This window comes from Theobroma cacao, chromosome 9, assembly GCF_053813885.1.
Source record: "Theobroma cacao isolate CCN51 chromosome 9, ASM5381388v1, whole genome shotgun sequence".
NCBI classification, from domain to species: domain Eukaryota; kingdom Viridiplantae; phylum Streptophyta; class Magnoliopsida; order Malvales; family Malvaceae; genus Theobroma; species Theobroma cacao.
Genome location: NC_142647.1, coordinates 2,539,325 through 2,563,893, shown reverse-complemented (window position 1 = coordinate 2,563,893; position 24,569 = coordinate 2,539,325). Strand labels below are relative to the sequence as shown.

At 34.8% G+C, this 24,569-nt stretch overlaps 3 protein-coding genes across 4 annotated transcripts; all 3 read right to left on the bottom strand.

The window, feature by feature from the left end:
• Positions 1-378: 378 nt before the first annotated feature.
• LOC18588023 (ENTH/VHS family protein) lies at positions 379-6,067 on the bottom strand. 2 transcript variants are annotated; one of them, XM_018128156.2, is made up of 11 exons: positions 5,743-6,067; positions 5,579-5,630; positions 4,682-4,761; positions 4,478-4,556; positions 4,265-4,348; positions 4,003-4,148; positions 3,658-3,915; positions 3,060-3,193; positions 2,654-2,850; positions 1,014-1,398; positions 379-851 (listed from the first exon to the last, which is right to left on the bottom strand). In XM_018128156.2, exons 1-11 carry the CDS (start codon positions 5,781-5,783, stop codon positions 628-630), a joined length of 1,680 nt encoding a protein of 559 aa, XP_017983645.2. In that variant the 5' UTR covers positions 5,784-6,067; the 3' UTR covers positions 379-627. The 2 variants fall into 2 exon arrangements, with proteins under 2 accessions (XP_017983645.2, XP_007012223.2); XM_007012161.3 differs by having other exon boundaries at positions 1,014-1,404; positions 5,743-6,065.
• A 4,993-nt stretch (positions 6,068-11,060) lies between these two features.
• On the bottom strand, positions 11,061-13,536 carry LOC18588021 (uncharacterized). The gene is made up of 3 exons (XM_007012159.3): positions 13,142-13,536; positions 12,104-12,233; positions 11,061-11,934 (listed from the first exon to the last, which is right to left on the bottom strand). The coding sequence occupies exons 1-3, from the start codon at positions 13,275-13,277 to the stop codon at positions 11,250-11,252; spliced, it is 951 nt and encodes a 316-aa protein (XP_007012221.3). The 5' UTR covers positions 13,278-13,536; the 3' UTR covers positions 11,061-11,249.
• A 9,237-nt stretch (positions 13,537-22,773) lies between these two features.
• On the bottom strand, positions 22,774-24,315 carry LOC18588020 (zinc finger CCCH domain-containing protein 23). The gene has a single exon (XM_018127857.2). The coding sequence runs from the start codon at positions 24,275-24,277 to the stop codon at positions 23,192-23,194; it is 1,086 nt and encodes a 361-aa protein (XP_017983346.1). The 5' UTR covers positions 24,278-24,315; the 3' UTR covers positions 22,774-23,191.
• Positions 24,316-24,569: the final 254 nt, after the last annotated feature.

The window sequence follows — 24,569 nt, the reverse complement described above, 5'->3', positions numbered from 1 at the left end:
TGACGTTAATGATAATATAATATTTTGATGTTATATGTTAACATGTCTATGCATGATTTTAATATAATGTGAATATAAAATAATAAATAATATTTTAATAAATATTATTTAGTCAATTATTAATAATTAAAATTTATTTAATTTAAAATAAAAATATATATTTAATTAAATGTAATATAAGAATAAAAATTTATTTAAAATTTTATTCTTAATGTAAAAATATTTTCAAATAATATGCCAATGTTAACGATCTCATCCAAAATTGATGATAATCATAATTTTTTCCATTCACAGGTCCGATGTTGGGAAAATCTCTTGGGTTACAGACTGTACAACTTGATTCGCGCAATGCTAATTAAGTAATTATTCCAAGTAGTGTGAACAGCAAAAAATAGGGTGCCAACTTGAATGAAATCTCAATACCAAATTACAAAGCAACAGTTCAATGGAAACATTTGAAGACTGTGTGGGGAGTACCGTTAATATGTTACCCCCTCATGATTGATGCATAATAAGTATACTCATCATGAATTGATGAACAATACTCGCACACCAATGTGCACCACACGTTGGATAAATTTTTTTTTTCCAAATTGGGAAAAGAATGCTTAGGGAAAGTGAACAAAATTACTTCTTAAAGCTACCAAATTGATATTGTTGGCTGCCAAGGCTTGAGAAGAAATCATCAGCAGCAGCTGCTTGTGTAGATGCGAACCCAGTTTTACCAAGACCAGACCCAGTACCCATTGCTCTCCCCATGTAAAATGAAATTGTTGGAGGTCCTTTCTCTCTTTCATCTACATCGGTCAATCCCCCGACGATTCCAACATCTGCTAGCGAAACCTTCTTGGCTGCAACATCGATAAAGAACAGTCGTTAGACAATGACTATAAAAAACAATTAACACCCATAAAGTAATGACCATAAAAAACAATGTGATATACTATGTGGAAACAAGTTTTCCTGCATAACGAAAATAATATATGTTATGGGCTGCTAAGAAAGATACTTACGAGCAGATATGTTAAGATCAATTATCCCACGGCTCAGTGAATCAGCCCAAATTCCAGACTTCACCTGGAAAGTATCCTTCTTTTGAGGAGATTTAGAGTCTTGTGATGATTTGGTGCTCAAGTTGTTAAGGTTTCCATCAATAATGGGATTCTGTGTTGGTTCTTTTGAAGCTGAATCAGAATGAGAAGTGAATGAACCAAAAATGTCAGATCCATCAAAATTGTTCAGTGGAACAGCAGCAAATGGATCAACAATGTTAGCATGTTCTGGCTCAGACTTCGGTGCAATGGTGTCTGGTTGCACAACTGGATCGGTGGTGGCAAAGAGGTCAACAGTTGGAGAGGCTGCAGGAGTGATGGCAGGCTGGGAAGCAAATAGATCAACCTGTTCCTGCACAAATGAGGAAAGGGAAAGGGGGAAGCTGATTTAAGCTCCTCATTAAAGAATATACCCTGACTCCTTTATTAACTAGTCAAATACCTCTATGATATCCAACTGAAAAACAGGTTGTATGCACATATGTTAATACTCTGCATGCTCAGATAAAAGCACTTCTAAGATCACAGGGATTCTTAAGCAAACCAATAGAAAATAAATAAAGGTTTTTTGCCAGTAGACATATTTTTTGTGTTAAAGAGAAGAGGGGAAGGGGTTAAAAGGACCCTTAAGTCTCCAACTACTACAAGCTGCTTGGACGTGAACTGACCTGGCCATAAGTGATCACTGCCATCCCATATTTCAAGGTAAAGAAAAAAACTATGAAGGATTGACATGGGCATGGGATACGTATACAACAAGATACGGACACAGTGACACTGCATTTTCTAAAAAATTAAGTCACAACACAGCAAGAATACGGCAATAAAGAAATATATTAAATATATATTAATTCATTACCATATATAACTAAATTTTATTTTTATTTTTTCCTATATAAATCCTTCTCTTTTTAAATATTTTAAGCAATTGAACTAATTATTGACAATTAGTGTTGATTTTAAATAATTTTATTCCATCAAAAAATAATTAAATATGTTTTAAATTATCTCAAGGCTGAAACCCATGCTATTGTTTGTTAGGCAAGAGCCCAAGTTATAATTAAAAGGAAAGCCCTAATTTCTCTTATTCTTCATGTCTTCTTCAGCGCGTGTCTTCTTGTTCTTGTTCTTCTTCTATTTTGCCATCCATCGACTTTATACAGACAACAAGGCTTCTCTCCCTATAATTTTAGTTATTTTTGTTTGTGATCTCAAAATTTCAATTCAAGGTGTGCCACCTCCACCATTGCTTCACCAGTAGCAATGTCTCTCCTTTTTCTTGGTTTGGTTTTGGAAATCTACTGTCAATTGCTATGTCCGAGTAAATTATTATTTGCCATATCTAGCTGAGTCATATCTGTATTCTGATATATCAGAGATGTGTCCGTGTCAGACACGGACAACACCGATACAGGGGGTTGACACATTGTCAGTGCTTCATAAGGAACAAGATGTATTGAATTTCATATTACATGATAAGCTAGTTATATCTGTTTCAAAGACAAAATACACCACTACTTTCTTTAAGGTCAATTCAATTGGCATAGCTATGATAATTCATTGTTGCATTGCTAAAAATTAAGATGAAAAAATTGTCTAACCTGAGCTTCAGGACTTGCTTGGGTTGCCACTTTAGTTGGTGCTGACACAAAAGTTGCATCAGCAAATAGATCAACTTCTGTTGAATCAGTATTCACAGCAGACTTTTCCGTAGGGACAGATGCTGGTGCATCGAAGAGGTCATCAATCAAACTTTGTCCAAATAGATCCACTTGGTTAGAACTTCCAGCCGCTGGCTCTGTCAAAAGAATAATAATCAACAAGGCATTGGTAACTGACATCCCATATAAAACTTATTACTGAAAAGGATCACTCTTTCAACCAACCCTCGGCCTGTTAACAAAATGAACTATAGAAACCGGATTTGTACCATGTTTAAGATTTACATGATAAAAGGAAAACCTCTGAAGAAGCATTCTCAACTTAAGAAATGAATATTTTTCTTACTAGAACTGGATGTTCCCCTGGGATCGAAATCATCAAAATCATCAGCATCATAATTATTTGAAGGGGTGCTTGCACTTTGACTGTATTTATTGGAATCACTCAACTTTGAAGAGAATTTATTCTTTGGATCCTTGCTGCAAAACAATCATTACAAAATAAAATTTTTAAGACAAGGTGGGACGAAGTGTGGAAATTTTTTTTTGCAAAACAGGAATAGTTATACATGCAAGGGTTGCAGGTGTACAGATGTGTGTTTAAGGATGTGAAAATGTGCGAGCTCCCGTTTTATGTGTTTGCATGTGTGTGAACAAGACCAACATGTTATAGTAATAGAGCTTGAACTTCCATAATCAATGTATTGTGAATAGTGAAAAAGGAAACATCATCTACATAAAAGGATTAAGAACAGCAACATGATTCCTAGAACCAAAAATATGGTAATGCAGTGTCCTAATGATTATGTAGTTCACAATCAATGGAAAAGGACATGCCCAAGTAATTTTCTTCGACTTAAAAATAACAGTGTAGCCAAGTTATACTCTATTCAAATTACTATTAAGAATTTGCAACTAATAATTAACAGCATAAAATCTTAAACCTGCCAGGACGTGTAGACTCCTTTGAGGAATTCCCTTGGCTTCCACTTGCAGTCCCTCGACGTGACTTCACATACGTATCTGTATCATACTTTTCTTCTCCATATCGGTCCTTCTCTTTATAACTGTCTCTATAGCTGTCACTTTCTCTTGTGGTACTTAGGCCTCCATACCTATCCCCACCACCATGGTAGCCACCACTAGTATATGAGGCTGCACCAGACTTATAAGTAATGCCAGTAGATGATAGGCCAACATACCTAAAAATAGTAACAGAGACACGGTTTAGTCCATGACAATAATACAAGTAAGCATATGATTTCACTTCCTGAAGAAAATAAGCTTACTTGTCACGGTTTGCAGCAGCTTTATTTCTAGCTTCTTGTATTTTTTCTTTATTATTCAAAAGTCCCACTATAGTTTCTGCTTTCTTCCGGACATTGAGTCCCACATCTTTCCCACTTGGCTCAACATATTCAAAACTTGTGAGGGACTGCGAAATGCAAAACAAATAGGGGAAGCAGAATAGTAAAGGAAATTCAACTTTACTCCATAAATTGTAAGAGAAATACGAAGGCAATTCGAAAAATTTAGGAGTTCGAGCCTTACAGAAATCTGGAAAGTATGTTCTATTATGTCATCAACCGCACGTTCAGATCCATGGGAAATCAAATACTCTATAACAGCCAATGCCTGGTAGAGAATTGGTTTTAGATTTCAAGGCATGAAAAGGTCCATAAGCCAACAAGGCTTGGAAACAAATATAAAGTTTCTACTGGTATTAGATGACTAATCAGTCATATTATGGAAGAATATACATACCTTGTAGACATAGCGCCAGTCTTTTCCAGTCTCAGCCAGTCTTGTCCAAAGAACATTCATAACCATCTGACATTCAGTGCTACAAGATATGGCAGCCCATTCAAGTAGCATAAAGAGAGATGTTTCTTTCAAACACCAATACCAGAGAAAAGACACAAAATAGAATGAAAAAAAAAGGAAATATGTGCAAATGTCGATAATTACAATTTTTTTGTCGCTTGTGCTAATTCTGCCAATGCAGTACCATGAGGACCCCATGGTTCATTATCTGTTGCATCTAGTACCTGCATGCATTTGCCAAAATAATTATGTAAACCAACTAATCTTCATAAAAAACTTTACATGCACTTCAAATGTAGCCTAAGCATTACCAGAAAAACTGAGAGCATTATTATACATATTGTAACACATTTTTATCATTGCCCACCAAGTTCTGAACTAATCACTCAATTACAACTAATAAAAGTAAGATAAAACCATCAAATTCCACCATAAATGTCACAACCAACGGCAAAAGGAAAATCACAAATAATTCTGTATATTGTGCAACATCATACGCTTCAACCAGTTCCGTAACAAAAAGCAAAGTCGGCAGATTCAAAACCTGCGCTATAAATAAATAATTGCACCACTAATCAGATTTCTGACAGAACGATGCCCTTTGTACCTAAATATTTTAACTTTAACACAAAATAGAACTCATAATCCAAAGGATCAAGTCAAAGAATAACAGAATCATGATACCTTTGATCATGGATCAAAAACATATACTAGCAAGCAATAAACAACTTCATTATACCAAAAAAGATAATTAAAGCCGACACAAAACTAACCTGAGCTTTCGATCATAGCATAAACCTCAGTTAGAGCAGTGAATACATTCTAATTCTCCTATTTAACATTTCTGTTTCACACGCAAGTTTAAACATCTGTGCCAAATCTATAAAGAACTCTACCGTATACACCAAATCATAATCCTACTCTCTTCTTTTTTTAAAACAGATTAATGAAACTAGCAACAAATGAACAAGTACAAAATCTTAAGCATATTTCTCCAAGTACTAAGCATTCAAGAAAACATTAAATTGCATTTGATCTCACCTTCTGTTCGATCTCTGGAACCTTCAATACCTTTAGGTTAACCTCCCTCTTGCTGAAATTATCAAAGGAAAAAAAAAACAAATTAAATCAACTTATCTTTTATTGCAAACAGTACTCAACCAAATTCTGATTCAAAATTCAGAACAAGGGAGTTTAGAGCTTACATTTCGCGAACCGTTTGATCGAGGGCCTTCATGAAATCCATGGCCGATCTAACAAAAAAAATTAATTAAAGATAATAACCGGGGGAAGAAAATGTGAGATCGAACCAGCCAGACGGCACAGATCTGAGAGAATTAATGGGCGGAATGTTAGATCTCGAATTCGTTGTCGAGGAAATGAATTTATTCAGCTGTTACTTCCTGGCTTTTGATATGAAACAATCGTTTGAGTAACAATATCGCTTCCTTTCCTTTTCCTACTTTTCTTTTTTTCCTCCCTCCGTTTTTAACCCCTTTTTTTTCTTTTAATTTCTTCCCACCACCTCCGATTCCGTTTAAAAATACAAAGTTAAAAAAGACAACGTCGGGGGCCGTTTTCATTTTTACCTTTTTTATTTTCTTCTAATTCCTAAACTAATTTTTCTTGGGCCCAAAATAGAAAACCCAAACTAATTTATGTTTTATTCTGTCAAAAAATGTCACGCCTAGATGTTGGGTAGAATGGTTACTATAAGATAGTTTATGGGGAGTTGTCAAAAAAAAAAAAGAGGTTATAATTATACAATGATACAATTTTACTATTATATTTCTTAATTGCCATGAGTTTTGTTATTAATACTTTTATTTTGATTAATTTGTATGAATTAACATTTAATGGTAAGTAAATTTAAAAATCATTTTGGATGTTCTATGAAATAGAGATTTCTTGCATTCTGTTTGATGTTGGATCTGAAAGAGATTCTTGATGTTGGGCCTATGGGCCCAATAGTGCGGAGAATCTATGCTTCATCTGAAATGTTAATTAGTCACTGCAAAGTTGCATTCTAAAATGTTTCTATCTCTTTCTGCTCTGCTTTTAATCTTATTAAACTTAGTCTTATTGTGATTGTGCAGCAGGCAGTGAGATGTTTGAAGGGAAAGAAAATTTGGGAACGATGAAATGGAGACGCTTGCTAATTACCAGTTGAGCATTCATGATCAAGTATGACATGCGATGTTTTCCACATATATGTAATCAAGTTTAGGTTACTAGGGCTGATTCTGGGAAGAATTTGATCAATGCTTTGCCTTATTTTTGCATGGTATCATGCACAGGAACATAAAAGAGATCTGGACAAAACAATGGATGAGATCGATGAGCAAACTGAGGAGCATGATGAAACAGTTCCAGGAGACATTGTCAGCACCAAATTGGTGCAGCTGCTGATTATGATGAGGTATTGTTTCGTGCAGGTTCTTTTATCTTTCTTTAGATTCAACTTTGCTATTGAAAAAAGCATTGCTTCTACAGGATGAATTGGAAGCTGAGCTTGGAGAACATGAAGGAGCCTACTTGGAGGAACAGGCTTCTCCAGGCGGCCACAGTTGCCCCTGTACCAGTTGTGTCTGTCCCATGTACCAGTTGATGAAGTCGACGAGCTTGCTGCTTTACAGACAGGGATGACACTTGGACAGGTTGCTCATTCCTAGGTAATATAATCCATGGAGTTTTTACTGGTTTCTGTTAGATATCAATAGCTAGTATTGATAGCAATAATTTCTTTTAGCCCATTGGCTTACAATGACAAGACGAACATGTTTCAACACCTTCCATAGATTTCCTTCGCTCTTATATTTAATTTTGCATTGGTAGAACTTAAACCACATCGTGTTTGTTTAGCAATTAAACTAATGATTCAGATTACGTTTATTTCTAACGCCTGCCCCACTATTGGCATTGCTACTCTTCTAGAAAAACAGTTTGTTTTCTGCTTGTGATTGTTTTTTTTTTCTCTTGTACACAACTGTTCGGTTTACCCTTTACTTCCAAAAAAAAAAAAAGGAAAAACAAGTAATATTCTTTTAATGTCAGAAGTCAGACTTATTCTTTTTTCCATTTCTGTCAGAACTGACCTTCTTTGGTTACGCCCATGCCTTGTTCGTGGTACACATCACACTCTAAAACAATCTAAACTCAATGCCTCAACCTTATGTTTTCCCTTAATTCTCATGTTTAGAACAATTACACATGCAAGAGTAAACATATTCATTTTCCTTCTCCCCGATTATTTAAGTGGAAATACTGGCACCTCGTTCTTGGTACATATTTTTCGTTCGAAAGTATCTTTTAAAAATCGAAAATGAAATGAAACAAAAATTACTTTCGACTCCTTTTATTTCATTTTATTTGTGAATTTATAAAATTAAATTTATTTAATAAAAAACAAACAAAATGAAAAAAAAAAAGAGAGTAAAACTTAACGATGCTCCATGTATAAATTCATATATCATCCTATCACAATCATTGGCTTAAAAAGAAAATAACAAAAAAAAAAAAAACCCTCATAGTCACCAAGAATAATATAAAAATGACTTGGAAGAATATGCATGGAAATTTCATGGAAGAATTCGTGGTTATAATAAACTGCTTTTGAAAGGGTCAATGTCAAAAGACAAGATGAAGGCCAAAGCAAAATTTAGTATGACCCGTGCTGATGGATTCAAGATTCTCTTTATCCAAGTAGGAATACATATATTATATAAATTAAGGTCGGGAGTTGGGACCATAAAAAGTTTTGCATGAATTGTCAAAAGAGTATTAAAATAAACTTTGAATAAAAATATATCTAAGCCTAATTATTACCTTGTTTAAACGAATAATCTATTGCTGTGATGTTTTTTGAAAAGGTTATCCATTCATTGACTTGAAATTGGCTTGGTATTAAAATAAAATTAGAGTTTGGAAGGGATTGATTGTCAATGGATGAACCCTAAATAATTAACATAATTTTATTATATCCCTTCATGATTGGTCGATAATATATAGTATTCAAATGTAGAAAATAATGTTCTGATTGGGCATTTGGTTTGAATATTATTGATGCCATTTGTTCCTTAAATTATTTGTGACTTCTTGAATTGGGATGGGTGTTCCCTTTTTTTTTTTCTTTAATTATCTATAAAGCTATAATACGGGGCAATAAGGAGAATGAAGCTTATTATTTTGGTCGGCGAATCTCTATATAGTCAAGTATAGTGATATATGTCACTAGGTTGGTATGTGTTTTTTTTTATTCATTATATATTAATAATAGAAGAGAATTTGAATTTGAAAGACGAAATGCCGTTATCATAAATAAGAAATATTTAAAATTTGAATACGAAACTCACATTTTATATGATTTTTTTTAAAAGAATGATAGTTTATATATAAAAATAAAAAAAAAAGTTATACAAAATGTCAACTCAACTCTGTTATAAAATAAAGTTCGACTGAAAACTTGTGCTACATTACAATATTTCCTCTTCTCTCAAATCTCACCGTACAGAAGATCCCATGAAACGTTGGACACCAATTATAACCCCCTCTTTAAAATATATATAAGAACTTGAGATAAAAACATAAAAGTTAAGTAATTTCTGAATTAAAATTTTAATATACTAAGAATATTAAACAGGAAAACTTCAAATTCGTAAATAATCTTATTTGATTGTTAGACTCAAATTTTTTGGAAGGTGAAAACGCAAATAAACTAAATTATTAAGTGTTAGATGCAAAATGTGTGTCAGACTCTCATGTCATTGGGATTGCAAAATCACCTTTGATGTCTATATGTTCAGATTTTCAATCTTTTTTACTATTAAAAAGATGCCGCCCTGTAGGCAGGCTAGCCCCTTGAATGCTATAAAGAATGCTACACCTAATTAGGAAGACGAAACTTAGCTAGCTTTACACATTGAAAGATAGGGTTTTTTTATAAAACAAATGGTACACAATAAGGATTAAACTATCTGTGTTCCAGGATTGGAGAAAAAAAAAAAAAAAAAAAAAAAGGGGGGGGGGGGGGGGGGGGGAATGCTGGCCTATCCAATGGTGCCGATGTGCTTGTCTTCTTAAATACTTTTAAGAAGGAATATTCATTTACAAGTAACGCCACCAAGAAGTAGATAAAAAAGACATTATGATGAAATGTCTGAAAGTGCAATGTGCAAACATTAGAGGGAACAAAATGTCTGCCCGGCTTTGAGGGCCTTTCTGTTTACTTATTAATACCTCAAGGAAGAAAAAACTGTATATAGAAACAAGTGTTTCCCAAACTTTGAATTTTGAATCCTTTTGGAGCAGTTCCCTTTTTAAGGCAAGGGGAAGAGTATTGAAATTAAACCAGTTAGTCAAAACAAGTGTCTTTGGCCTGTTTGTGTCTGCTCAGGGTATGGTGGCGAGTTTAGGCAAGATGAATTGCACTACACTCACCCGTGGGGGTATCTAGGGTTTCTAAATTAAAAACCCTTCGTTGGTTTTTTCTGCTAATTGATTGATTACCCTTAACTGCAGCAGATTTGTGGTTCTGTTGAAAATAATATATATTGACAGTAGAGGTCCCAGGTGGGGGAAAGGCCTTTTATCAGATATAATGAGGTTGCATAGTTGGCAAGGTTCTCATATCTCCCATCTTATGTTCGCTTTAAGAGAAAGTGGTGGTTTATTTTTAGGACTTGGTAAAGGGGGGAGAAAAAAATGAAAAAAGTTGATAGAAAAATAAATGATTAAAGTAGAAAGTAGAAAAGCTTTTAATGTTTGAGATTTTTTTTTTCTTTTTCTTCTTTTTGGGTTTAGTTATGAAAGTGCCAATTATATATAGAAACAGAAAGATTGTTGATAAAAGGCAAAGATTTGCATAGGAGAGTCACATGCATGGTAAAAGGAAAACGTTAGTACTTGTTAATTTCTGGGTCCTGAAACGTCTGAAGTTAAGGAAGTGATGTCCTGTATTCATATTCAATAATTTAATGCTAATTAAAGAGAAGCCTGGAAAAAAGTTGTAAACGGAAAAAACTGTGCTGAATATTCAATGGAAAATGATGGGTTAATTTTTTTGACCTTTCCAAAGGCAATATTTTTATTGAGAGAGAGAGAGAGAATCTTTTATGGTTAATGTTAGAAGAATACGTTCACAGCATGATGAGGTTTGAACAGGCCACAACCCCCCATGCAACTTTCGTGACCACTGCACTGAAACAGCAAAAAACAGGCAGACATGATGATGGAATCACCCTCACACCCATGTCCATCTTCCTTTGGATAAATTAAAAACCAAAATTTTCAAGACCCCACTTTTTCTCTGACAAATTGTCCATATTGAGCCTTAAACAGTTAACAGAAAGACAGGGGCGCATAACAATCTTTCTTTATGTTTTTTTACATGAATTTTGATTTCATTTAATTGAAATGTTTCTATCTGGGTCCAAAATTAAAAGGTTCAAGGCTGCATTCAGAGAACAAAGACTATTTCTATGAAATCAACATCAGATTAATTAAAGCCCCATTTACTTGACTTGAATTTGACATAGGTTAATATATCCTCTCTTTTTTCTTTTTATCTACAGAAACAACGGCCAAATCATAATAATATAGCATGTGAGAAGAAAAATTAAAACTTAAATCTTGTATCTATCTCTCTCTTCTTTCACATGTCCATGCCTTTTTAATTTTTCTCTTTCACCATTCCCCTTCCAGCCATGCGTTTCTCTCAATATCGGTTAGCAACACTTTGATTCAGTCCTTGAGGCTTTATGTCAGCATGGGGAAAATCAGCTAAACTATCGTAGCAACTTGGAACAACCTCCCCGGCTTTCTCTTGACTCCAAATGCCATTGACAAATTCATAAGGGAACTCGTAGCTGAACTGATCCATCAAAATGTTGCCCGTGTCATCGACATATCCGTTACCAGGCATTGAGACAGGCTTGCTCTCCATAGCCAGAGAAGTAGAATCCGAAATGCTGGAGCCTTCTTGAGATGAGGTAACAATGAGACTGTTCTCCATAGTTGCACCTGATTGTGACAGATGGGTGACTGCTTCTGGGCGAGAAAAGTGCACGACCGGGTTTAAAGGCAAGTTTTGAACACTACTGATAGAGAATCCATAACCAACATCAGATAAAATTGGCAATGGTGCTGAAATCTGAGAGTGTGAGGTTGAATAATCCAGATTGTAAGGTTCAGCTTTTGGTAAACAAGGCTGTAAAGCTGCTGCTGAGCCTGGTTGAGTAGAAATATTAGTGTTGGCAGCAGGGACGAGATCATTGTTAATAGTCTTGCTCATATTGAAGCATGATTTCCCAGACGCAAGCTTCTTCTTTAACTTGGTATTCCAATAGTTTTTCACATCATTGTCTGTTCTTCCAGGCAGCTGAGAAGCTATGAGGGACCATCTAACAAAAGTCACAAGTGGGGTTTTTTTAAGTCTTAAATGAAATATAATAAAAACAACCGACATTTGAATAAGTTAACCTATAAGAGAAGCTTTGTGAAGATAACTAAAAATAATTACGAGCAACCAGACAGATTCTTAGCCGAAAAAACAAAGACAAAACAACTTGCCTGCTTCCCATTTGACTATAGAGAGTGCATATTATGTTGTCCTCCTCTTCGGTAAAACCCCCATGTTTGATGTCTGGTCTCAGATAATTCAGCCATCGCAATCGGCAACTCTTTCCACATCGCTTAAGGCCTGAAATGTAACGAGAGATATTAAGGTGTAAACTTCCAAGCAAGGAAAATGATAGAAAAAAAAATTTACTACTGATAATTAATCATTGATAAGGCATTTCAACCTTTTGCTTTAGACAGACGTTAAAAGCAAGATTGAGGTTGCTTTTTACGGCTGATCTGAACAAATTTTACAATGTTTTGTGTTTCTCTCTTGGATTCAGTCTTTCAAGGCCGAAAAAAAAAAATAAAAAACTTTCTTGTCGTGTGAAGTTGGTCAAATGATAAGGGCATCAGGCATTTGCATATGGATCCCCGAAAAGCACAACAAAATTATGAAAACAGATAATTTAGAGAGCTGAAAGAATGAACATAAAAGTAAAACCAGGAAAGACCAGAGTAGAGAATAAAGTCCAGACTTGAAGCCGTACTTTGAACAAAGATAGTGAACAAGGAGACAAAACTCAGCGGCCAGACTGCTTTTATTCTTGCAGGGGAAGTACCGTAATTCTGAACGTACATGGTATTTGCAAATTTTACTTTGAACTTTAAAAGCTAAGAGGACACATTAACAGTCAAAAATGTAACTAAACAGCTGAAAAAGCTACAATCTGCCAGAGTTTTCTGAAACTGGAGGAAGTTAAAAACGATGGAACAGTATAAAGAAGAAGACGCCTTCTTAGTTCATGATTCTCCTTTTCTGCTTAGTTGGGAAAAGAGGAACAATTTTAATACTGAAAAGTTCAGGGAAATCTGATGATTTACTTTCAAGTTTAAAACATATGGAAACTCTCATTTTTGGTGAAATGGGCAATGGATAATTTGCCCGGAAACAAGAGAAAAGGCCCTTTAAAATTGAAAGGTGAAAAATAAAGAAGAATACTGAACACCCTTGTAGAAAATGGAGAGCCAAAGAGTATATTCTTATACCAGCTTTTTGGGGCAAAGCGATCCAGTTACCACCAGTGCCATGAGTCTCAATATAGCTCTTAAGGGTGGCGTCTTCTTCAGGGGACCAAGGGCCTCTCTTCACGTTTGCTTTGTCACAGCATGGAGCTCTCCCCATGCTTGCTGCTATAGCTTATAGCTCGGGCTCAGCCCCTTCACTATCACTCTGAACTGACACCCCTCCTCCCAACAAAGAGACAGATAAATTAACACACACACAGAAAGACTTTGAGAAAGAGAAAGAGAAAGAGAGGAGAATTGAGACACGCAAATGCTTTCAAATTGAGGGAAAAAGAAACAGTGGGCTCTCATCTGGGGAAGGGGTTTATAAAGTTGGTGGCTCCTTTGCACAGAACTTGACTTTGTATGACTAAGTAGCTATTTTCCTTTCCCCCACTCCCCTTTTCTTTTTCTTTTTCTTTTTAACTTTGTTTTTGCCTTTTCTTCTGCATCTTTCTTGTCTGTTAAGATAGTAGGACCCAGTCAACAATCACTCCACATGTTGTGTTGACTTTTTTTTATCAGAACTTTAAGAATAATTAAGCCTAAAATGAGTTTAAGTCATTAATTAGCTACCCACTTACATACATTTCTGCTTAACAGCAATTAAGCTTTTATTTGGAAAATCAATTAGCTTCCCCATTATTCGGTAAAAGATTTGGCTTTTCAACTAGCACGGAGGTCTAAGTTTCTGCATATTCTTTGAATTTTGTATGGCAGTAATACATAAATAACGTTTGCACAACATATGCCTATTACTATTAGCAGCCACTGACGAAGCTAAACTAAGTCTAGACTTTAGACTTTACTCATATTTATATTTATGATTAACAACAATCCTAGCAAACTATATAGGATAATATAGATTATATATTTTTCAGAATTGAATATATCTGAAACAGCAAATATACAAAAAAAAAAAAAAAAGTGAGAAGAGAGAAGCACGTAACATGGAGTAATGCCCTTACAAATATGTTTACTGTTTACTATAACGTTCCAAATTTACTGTTTCTTGTCAACAATACTAATATGTTCATTTTAGGTAAGATTTTTAGTACTTATTTTATGTTTTACTTTGGCAACAACCACAAAGTTATATTAAGTAGAATTATAGGAGCAAGTATTGAATCTTAAAATCCACTCAGCAGAATAAACCTATAAGGCTATAACAATACACCCTTAGCCAGTTAATTTCTGCCCTTGTCAATTTTTTACCATAATGTTTACTGCATAGCTTTTACTACAAAAGAAATCGACCCAAAGGAGCTTTTTACTAAATATAAATCTAATAATTCATTGAACTTTAACACTTCTCTTCGGGAACTGAAAAGGCACTACAACCCTTCTCTCTTCTTTGTCATCTATTTCGGTTGGTCGAGTGTTTGTATGGGTAACTTTTTTATTTTTACGTCAACAGCAATCCTAGGCTGGTAACCCCTAGTGAATTCTGCATTTCTACCGGCCTATCAGAGCCTGATCAGCTGTTAAGTTTTTACATAAAGCTTTCACTGTTACTTTTGACTACAAAGAAACCGGTGGATTTAATTTCTCCAAAGTAAGAGAAGAAGCTGCGGTTTTCTCACGTGATGGATTCATGATTCATGACGATATTTGAGCAGCAAGTCAAGTTGCATCATGATTCTAGTTTCTCCAAGGGGCAAAAAATATGTGTGGTTTCACCAGGGCAAGTCTTTGCGTGTGTCATGTCTTAGAGCTAGCTAATTAGTACTAATCATCAAGTAGATTATTATTAAGCAAACCTACTACTAGTTTTTAGTACTATTTTTCTCTTCGCATTTTTCATGGTCTAACATACATGCACGACCTTATACGTAACTGGGAGGAAGTTTAAAGTTGAGGACTGCGGAAATGAAATTGAAGAGCTACTCGACATTCTACAGTATTCAAAGTGATAAAGGCGAAAGCTATACGTTCAAATGAACCTAGTCCATTGTGAAAAGAAAGTCCCGATTGCTCCTTTGAAATGGTTTCTTTGTCTTTCTTTTTTAACAATTTGTACTTCTCTTCTTTTAGATCGATCATTACCAGATCTTTCTCGTATGATTCAAATAGTGGCATGTCAAAGGTGGAATGATGTATACCTCTCTCTCTCTCTCTCTTTGACGAAAGTAACAACACAAATTCAAGGGATACACCTTTCAATCTTTGCCTACCACACCTCTCCCTCAAAACCCATCAAACAAAAAGAGTCAAATTATTCTCTACCTTAAAACAAAAAAGAGTAAAAGTTTAGGAACCCAATGTTATACTTATAGTCATTGTCTTAACTCTTTAAGAAAAACCCCATTTTTTTATTGAATTCGTTCGGGGGGGGGCGGCTTATGGGGATACAAGAAGCAGCCAATCGATGGTTACTACGACTTTACATCACCATCCTTTGAGAACCATGGCTTTTTAAGCTGTCTAAAATGGTGTCTTACCAAGTCAATTTTAGAGAGTGCCACCTCTTGTTTAAAACATTCAAGATTCCAAACACAAAGTATGTAGTTTTTTTTTTTTTTTTTTTTGCACGACGAAATCTGTACTTGATGTTTGTTAGGTGACTCGATTTAACGTAAGAGGAGGAGTACATAATGATTTTCACTTTCCTTTTCTCCCCAGTTGATAAACTTACCTTATTATGTTCTTTCATTCCTCTTCCTTTTGAACTTATACCATCCACTTTCGGTGTCCCTTTGTTTTGCAGATTAGCTGTTTCATGTTTTCCCAAGTTGCTTTAGTTTTTCAACTTCGTGAAAACACAGAGACTGAAGTGGAAACCTGACCACCCCCCCCCCCCCCCCCCCCCCCCCCCCAAAAGCCAAAAGATACCATATCTACCATTATTCCATAGTGAATTTGGTGATTCTCTCTCTGCAAGGAGTAGAGTATGTTTTGATTATTTGATTTTATACTCTCTTTGGATGCTCAAGCAAAATACAAGAGCAAGTAATTTTACCCTCTCGTTTCCCTTTCTCCTCTACCTCACTCCTCCAAGTCCAACGGCAATTTGGAAGTAAAAGTTTCGAACTTGCTTTTCGTTGATTTTCAATAGCATGTTTTGCTTTTATGTTGCAAAAATCCAACTTTCTTAAGTAACGGGTCAAGGTTATCTTATTGTGTGTATTGATTTGAATGGTGGAATTTTATCTTCAAAAATCCAACATACATAGATCTTTCAACCCTGTCTAATCCAGCCGAAATGAATAAGTTTGACTCCACTCTCTCCTTCAAAATGCTACAAGAATGTAAACCCAAATCTCTATTCAATATTTCATCAATGGCAATGCAGAAAAGCTACACATTTTGCATGGCAAAAGTACGAAAGAGCACATGTTGAGCGCTAGTACAAACCCCCCAGGAAAAAAAAAAACTCCTCCAGGCAATAATTGAGACAGAAAATAACAGAAGGAAAAGGTTAAATCAGAACCAAAATTGATCGATCAATTGACAAACTGGCTTCGCAAAAAACCTTCAACTTGAAACTTTTTCAGAGAAAACCTGCACCTCAAAACTTTGCCGTCCATGCCCTCATGCATCTGAAACTTTGAGGTGATAGATAATAGATCAACAACGCGCAGTTTAATGGAACCCAAGGTACCCATTTCCCCTGGTCCTGTTGATGGGGTATAAGCAAAGAGCCCAAAGATACTCCTCCAATCCTGGATTTGATTTGCTGGCCCAAATTAAGCATCCACGTGCTCTTTATATCCTTTCCAGTAATGGGAGAACATATCAGTACCTTAAATCTATGACAATCAATGGCGCATGTAACTAGTTTCAAAGTTAGTTGCAGTACAAAAAAATATGGTCCCAGCAGATGCAGTACAGCTTTTAAATCTTCTCCCACCAATTGCGCTACTTTTTTTTTCTCCTTTTTTGGGAGAGGTGAGTGAAGGAAAGATTCAGTTAAATGGTACCCATTAATTAGATTATTATTATTTTTAAAATATTTCAAATATTACCTTAACAAGTATTTGAAAGTAATTTTTTTCCATATTTTCAATTGAAAATATTATGATTCATATTAAATAATTACTTTGATAGTTGAGATGTCAGGTCAAGTACTTCATAACAAAGAGGCAACGTGCTTCATTTTTAACATCAGACAAGTAAAGAGATCTTGACAGATTTATAAACGTAAATGTGTAATGATTCCATAACAAATATATTAATAATAGTAATTTAAATCTTTTATAAATTTACTCACTTGAAAATTACATTTATTTGAATGAGTGATTACATTTAAAGCCATCTTGGATCCTTCAATGATATATAAATTTTGTACGATATTTAAGATGAGGCCAGAGAAGAGTTGGGAAAAGATCGCTTGAATTTACTAAATTGAAATAAGCAAACCGAGTGGAGGTCATAAGCATTTTTGTACTACCTTCCTTCATAACAAGGCATATCCCGCCTTATGGGTGGAATTTATAATTGACGAAAGACCATGGGCGCAATGGGCCAACTTTGCTCTGGGAAAAGACTTGTGGATCCATGCCTTCAAATCTACGGGAAATCCCATTTTGTCAAACAACATTGGAGAAAAAAGGATCTTCTGAATAAATAAAGAAACAAGGATAATGCTGGTTGGTGGACCATTTTATGAGAAATTTTTGTTTAGGTGGGTTGTTGGGTCCAATTTCTAAAGTAGTGTTTCTTGTTTACAAATCTGAAAAATAAAAAAAAAAAATGACCCAATTCGGGTTAAAATAAAATTTAGCTTGTAAATAAATTTTGAAAATTTTGATTAAAAATGTCACTAATTCAAGTGAAGAGTTGAGTATGTTTTAATATAACTTGTCACGAGATTATATTTTTAACTTAAAAAATATTTTTATTTTTTTCCTCAACTAAAGCTTAAAGTTATATCTGTTCAATAGAAAAAAATTATTATAAATTCAAAATCTATCACATATTATGAATTTTTGACAAGGACACAAGAATAAGTGATAGAAACATTCAAGATAACATTTTAAATTGACGAAAATGATTTTTTAAGAATATTTCAAAAAAGTAATTTGATAAAAAAAACTCTAATTTTTAGGGTGCTTTTTGCTGCAAATTTACGGAGCCATAGAAGCCCATAGTTCATACCAAAATTTTTGCCTTGTAATGAGCTCAAAATAAATAAAAACTAGATTAATACATGCACTGTGAAACGGGATTTACAACGAGTAAAGATTTTACTATAGTAATACCATGATTTTCTTTTCTCTTTTTCTTCTCTCATATTGAATTGAAACTACTACTATATATTTTAAGATCCATTATATAGCAAACTTTTAGTGAAATGCAAGGTTAAAATCAACTCAAACTTGCAGGATGAACACACTTTTTGAAAAAAATTTTATAATTTTTCAATTTGATATTTCAAATGTTAGTTAATTTTTCATTTTTTAATGAATTTCAGATTTTAATATATATATATATATATTTGAAAGAATTGTGAATCAACTCTCATAACGTATGTACGACTTAGATGATTGCTTTGATATTATTATGAAATTGGGAGTGTAATAATATGTATATTTAGCAAGCAAGCAACGAAATAAAATTAATTTCTCTTTTTCTTTATTCTTGATGTTTATATTATTACATTTTTAATGTTCTCATGAGATATTAACATGAAAACTTTTAATATGGTAAAAAAAATTAAACATTTCAATGTTTATTATTTATTGCAAAAAAAAAAAATCCCTCAACAAAGCTCAGATAAAGTACTAGTACTTAATAATTCTAATATCTTTTAAGCAATTTTTTTCTTCATTATGTATGATTCCTAAGCCCGATTCAATTAGCCCTTAATTGATTTAATTCAATTTAATGAAACCCTTAAATCAGTTAAACCCAATTTAATGAATTTGAAAACTGATTCAGCAACCCTTAAACTTGATTCAAAAAATCCCTTAAATCGATTCATAAAAACCCAACATCAATTTTAAAATCTTTGATTCGATTAAAAAAATCCCTAAAATTGATTCAGTTTTTTCTAAAACCCTAATTACAATACTTAGTAGTTTTAAAAAAAACATAGAGAGAGACTTTAATTTTGCATCAAACATTTACAAAATTTAATGCATTGAAAAGAGAAGGAAAATGGAGATAGTTTACTTGGCGGTAGGGGTGTTGTAAAGGCTGCTCTCCTCTCAACCCCACCTCCATTCATAATGTGGATACCCTCAATCATCTTGTCTGCTTTCAATGCCCCATCATACCAAAACACCCTCCTCATAAGGCATTTTTCCAAGTTTGGACACAGGCATTTAAGGAGTAGTTTGTATGTTAATAACAATTCAGTATCATTCATATATATTACAAATCAAATAATTTGATGAACTTTTTCAAAATATAATTTTTTAATATTTTATTGACATGATGCTTGTTATGGATCTTCAAGTAATGTCTCGATTTTATTAAGTAATGTTATAAGAATTACATTCTCATGTGCTATTTTAATATAAGTGTATTATTTTATATATATTTTTTTAAAAAATATAAATTAGATGAAAAATTTATTATTAGCTCTTTTTTATTTTTTATTTTTGGAATAAAATGGGACCGTTGAACGGATAATTTCTGATGTGACTGAGGCCGGGAACAAAGAACCATGAGGTCGCGTTGGGGCGTTGGTTCTAGTCCATGAAAAAGACTTCGGTCCCCCCTGGAGGCTGCCTGTCCCTTTGATTGTTACTTTGATTTTGCTATACCACCTCTCCAGCACACAGAGAGCAATGTGGGCCTTTTCTAGATAAGGTTCTAAGGCTTTTAATGCACTGAGAATAATCCAGACAACAAAATAAAATCAAAAACCCAATCTCAATTTTAATTTCTTCATCTTCCATTAAAGAATAAAATAATTTTATTATCTTCTTAAAATTAAATACTCATTTTAAATTTTAAAATTTGTAAAATTTCTCATTTTGAGATTTATTTTATAATTTCATATAAAATTAAGATGCTATCTTTTTTATTTTATGTATTTCAAATAACTAAAATTTTTTTTATATTTATTAAGAATTAATTTCAGGCAATAATTGTTAAAACTGAAATTAAATTTTTGTACGATAAGGTTATGATAAACGTAAACAGAGAGAAGCCAAAGCTGTCGACATCAAGAGCGCAACCACCCGCAATTTTATCCAAGCACAATTCGCGCATCGTCGCATAGAATGTGAAGATCTCAATTGATAATATAAGATAGATTGAGTGGAGCCAAAGATTGGTATATAACCAACAATCCGTAAGCAATAACAAGGTCCCCTACTAGCTTCATTGAGCTAACCCAATTTTAAACACGACGGCTCGAGTTTTAATTAATAGTAAAAGCATGGAGGGATGGGGCGTCGGGCGCAAGAAGCTTTGCGAACACGAAAAGGTACCCGACTAAGTTCAAAGCTCATTATTTTAGATCGTTGCTCTAAGGACAAAGAATGATTAATGTTGAATTTTTAAGATAAGTGTTAAAAAGAAAAAAAAATCTTGTATGTTGAGAAAATTAACTTATGTATGGTACATAGGTATCTCTAATTATAGTACAACTCTAATAAAATGTTGTAGTGATAATAATATCATATAATAATTTTAATTAAATAATTTATATAATTATCTTAAAAACAAGTATTCAATATAAAATCGATTGATAACAAGTTGAGTGATTTTTATTATTTTATGTATTAAAATTTTTTTATTATTTTAAAAAATTTATTTTATGTGTAGATATAACGGATCTAATACATGATAATTCATTATGAAATAGATAATAACGAGAACAATACTTAGTTTGTTACTATGTTATACTTTTAAAATTTATATCGAATTTAAAATCAATTGATGATAAGTAAAATAATTCGTGTTATATTTATATATTCTATATACTAGAAATTTACAATTTTATCAATTAACTTATTCAAGGTTTATCATGACCTTCGCTCAAAAAGGAGAAAATCCAACATACCTGATAACATACAACATTTTGGATTTTGCAAAAACGTGTAACTGTCATTGATTTACAATTGACAATTTCTAATTGTAACGTTCATTTCTTGCAATATATACAATTACATCAACAATAAAGCTAGTAAGTTAAACATTTTTTTATTATATCTTTATATCATTTTCTGTCATCTTATCTTACTTTAGAATTATTTCCTCGGTGAATTTAGGTAAATGTCAAATACTCTTAATAAAAAATCCTACTTTGTATCGTTTTCGTTCGTGGTATTCCTTTTAACTTATGCAAAATACTAGCACTCCATCAACGCAAAGTACAAATTGTTAGGCATAAAAACACTCTCTCGGGTCATTTTCGAAGGACATTATTATTTAGAAATTATTTATATGTATGGAATCGACTAAATACAAACTCACAATAGAGCTATCGTACAAACTAATTCAAATAAGATGATCAAGATTTCGGTCTGATTCTAGGAACTCTTAGCTCTGACTGGTTTCCTTACATTTCGAAGACTCCTGGACTAAGAACATGATGACTATCCTGCGGCCAAAAACAAGACCAACACATTAGTTTCGGAGAGCACGCCAGCACAGAATCTCTCCTCACGCCCATACACATGCACCAGTGACTTTTATAAAGCTTCGTTCCATACCCAAAAAAACGAACCAAATCTCGGAACTATCGTCCACTTTGTCGGCCTCTTTAATCATAAAAATAATACCCGTATGTCTCCTAAACAAATCCACCTTCACTCCGCCCTGTGTCTGGTCACTACGAAGAAATCAGAAACAGTCCCCTAGATTTTTTTATTGGGACCCTCCAACAGATAGCGTTTGCCTTGACCATACCCTGTCTCTTCGATAAAACTTTCACATCAAGTTTACTACACTATAAATTAATTTAATTAATCACGATACAAGTGGCTCTGAGGAGATAAACTAAAAGATTATCAGCAGATAAGGACGGGTTATATCAGTTCAATGGGTCCACGTCACGAATCTAATCACACTACCAGATAAAATACCTGATAAAATTCTTTATATAGGGGTGGAGGATCCAAATCAATATTTTAGACTGCTTGTCGTCGTTATTGATTGTTACTCACATGATAAGCTTACCCTAAAGATTTCAGGTATCCAAGAAACCCATAGATAAGTTTTTCCCCAGTCCCCACTTTGACATGAAAATGAAAAGACGAAATCCTTGATGGTACGTAATCAGGAGTTCGTGAACCAAAATAGCTCTCCACTCAACACCATCAAACAAGGCAAACATGGATGGTACTATAACCAGGGGACGAGATCAGGCGTATACCAGAACCGGAAAGATTGAAACCATTTTCCCTTTTTGCCTATTTCAGTTCCAGTGCCTCTGGATCAGAAAACTTGGAAGACACAGTTCCCGCATTGTTTTTGGCTTTGAACTTCACTTTCCCGAAGGACCAGAAAAACAGCCATGCTTCCAGCCTCTCACAAGCAAGAGTAGAACAAACTTGATCAGGGAAAAGAAAATTTGAATACAAATTTTGTTTTTGTTTTTTTTTTGGGAAAAACATTCTTCTCTGCTGCAAGCTACTAATACTACTATTAGCGTATCAACCAAATCAAGCAAAAAAAATTAAAAAGAAATATAGACGTGAAAAAAGAAGACAGAGGAGGAAGAAATATATTACATTGATTAGCCATGATAACAGAAATTACAGAGATAATCAGGATGAAATGAAAAGGAAATTACGATTCATAATAAACAAAATGAGAAACAAACCGCTACCCATTCTTTCGGCAGCCCTAATAAATCCTTCTTGTCTATACAAAGGTTGCAATTTTCTTTTTTTCCCAATTAACAAAACTTAAAGAAAAGAAGCAGTGCACCACAAAATAGAGACTTCTCCGATCTCTCTTTCCCCGTCGTCTATTTACAGTGCAAATTATCCAAATCAGAAACATCGATCATCAATATTCACAAAGTCAGAAGAATCAAAGGCCACCGATATTTTCTTGAAATTTCCCAAAATAAATCAAAACAGAAGCTGAGTCCCCATTCCCCACCATCCAGTCCATTCCAAAGAATAAGACTCACTTCACCAACTCAGACACCCATCCAACATCAGGACCCGACCCGGTTGGATCAAGTCGGTCCAGAGAATTTTCCTTACTCAGCTTTGCATACATCCTTGCCCTTAAGTCTCTCCCAGACTCCACTCTCTCCATCGCAGGTTCCTCTTCAAAAGCGTTGCATTCCCAGAGGTCGAACTGACCTAGGCCAGACCGGGTGGGTGTGCGAGTTGGAGTTGAAGGAGAGCTGCAAAACGAGGATCGGAGCGTGGAGCCCCGAGGAGAACCGAAACCTGATCCCATTTGCAGACCCCAAGAACAAGCACCAGTCATTTTTGCCTTACCAAGCTGCAGATTACGCATGGAAGCAGCAAGTTCACTCGCAGAGTTAAATGACCCACTTGGTGACATAGGAGGTGAATCGGAAGGCGGGGATATTGGAGGAGAAGCCAGGATGGAAGTTGGTGAAGAAACAAAGTCTAGACGGTGGCGTATGGGTGATCCAACATAATCCAAATCACCCGAACCGGCCCCATTTCCTCTCGGACTCTGCTGGGGTAAGACCCGAAGCTGCTCCGGCGTGTGAGCGAAAAAACAAACCCTTCTTTTACAACTGGTACCGTCTTTGCAAGGCTGAGTACGGTAACGAGCAGGATGGAGCCAACACTCAAAAACGCCATGAGCAAACTCACAGGAATCTCCTTTCTTACAGTTTCCCTTGCGAAAATCAGGGCAAGCAGTTCCAGAGTAATGGAACTTTCTCGGGTCTCTTCTTCGGGCTTTCTCACCAGGGTGGGCGTACGGACACTCAGTCCAGTCATGTGACCTGCCACGCGCGCACCTCCTCACTTTGAACTCGTACATACGGAAATGGTCGCATGAGAATGCGTCGACCGGTAAGTCGGAATCATCACTCAGCGAGTCAGACTCGAAGTCGTTTGACGGAAGGTAACGGTGGAGGGACGTGAGGTAGTCGACGGGGCAAGGACTGTTGGGTGCATTACAGTTGTAGTTAACGGAAGGAAAGTTAGCCGCCGGATCGTTGAATGGGTCCCACGCGGGGATTTTGATGGTGGGATTTGGTCGGGTTGGTTCTCCGATCATCATTTTTGGACATCGTTCTCTGATTCTAGGAGGAGCAGCGGTTCCCTTCATTATAAACTGCTTTTCTAACCCGAAGTTGTTTCGAGTTAACCATGGTTGAGTTAAAAAATCTACAGCCTCCACTTTCCTAGTTTCTACCGTTAAAAATACGGTAGATGTGACGGTGTGACAATTCTATGTCATGGGCTTATCGTGGCCGTTGATTACAAGTTATTAGGTTTTAGTCTTTACTGTTGGCGTCAGTGGGACCCGGGGAAATTAGCGATTTGTGCTTATCTCTTTGTGATTGGCTATG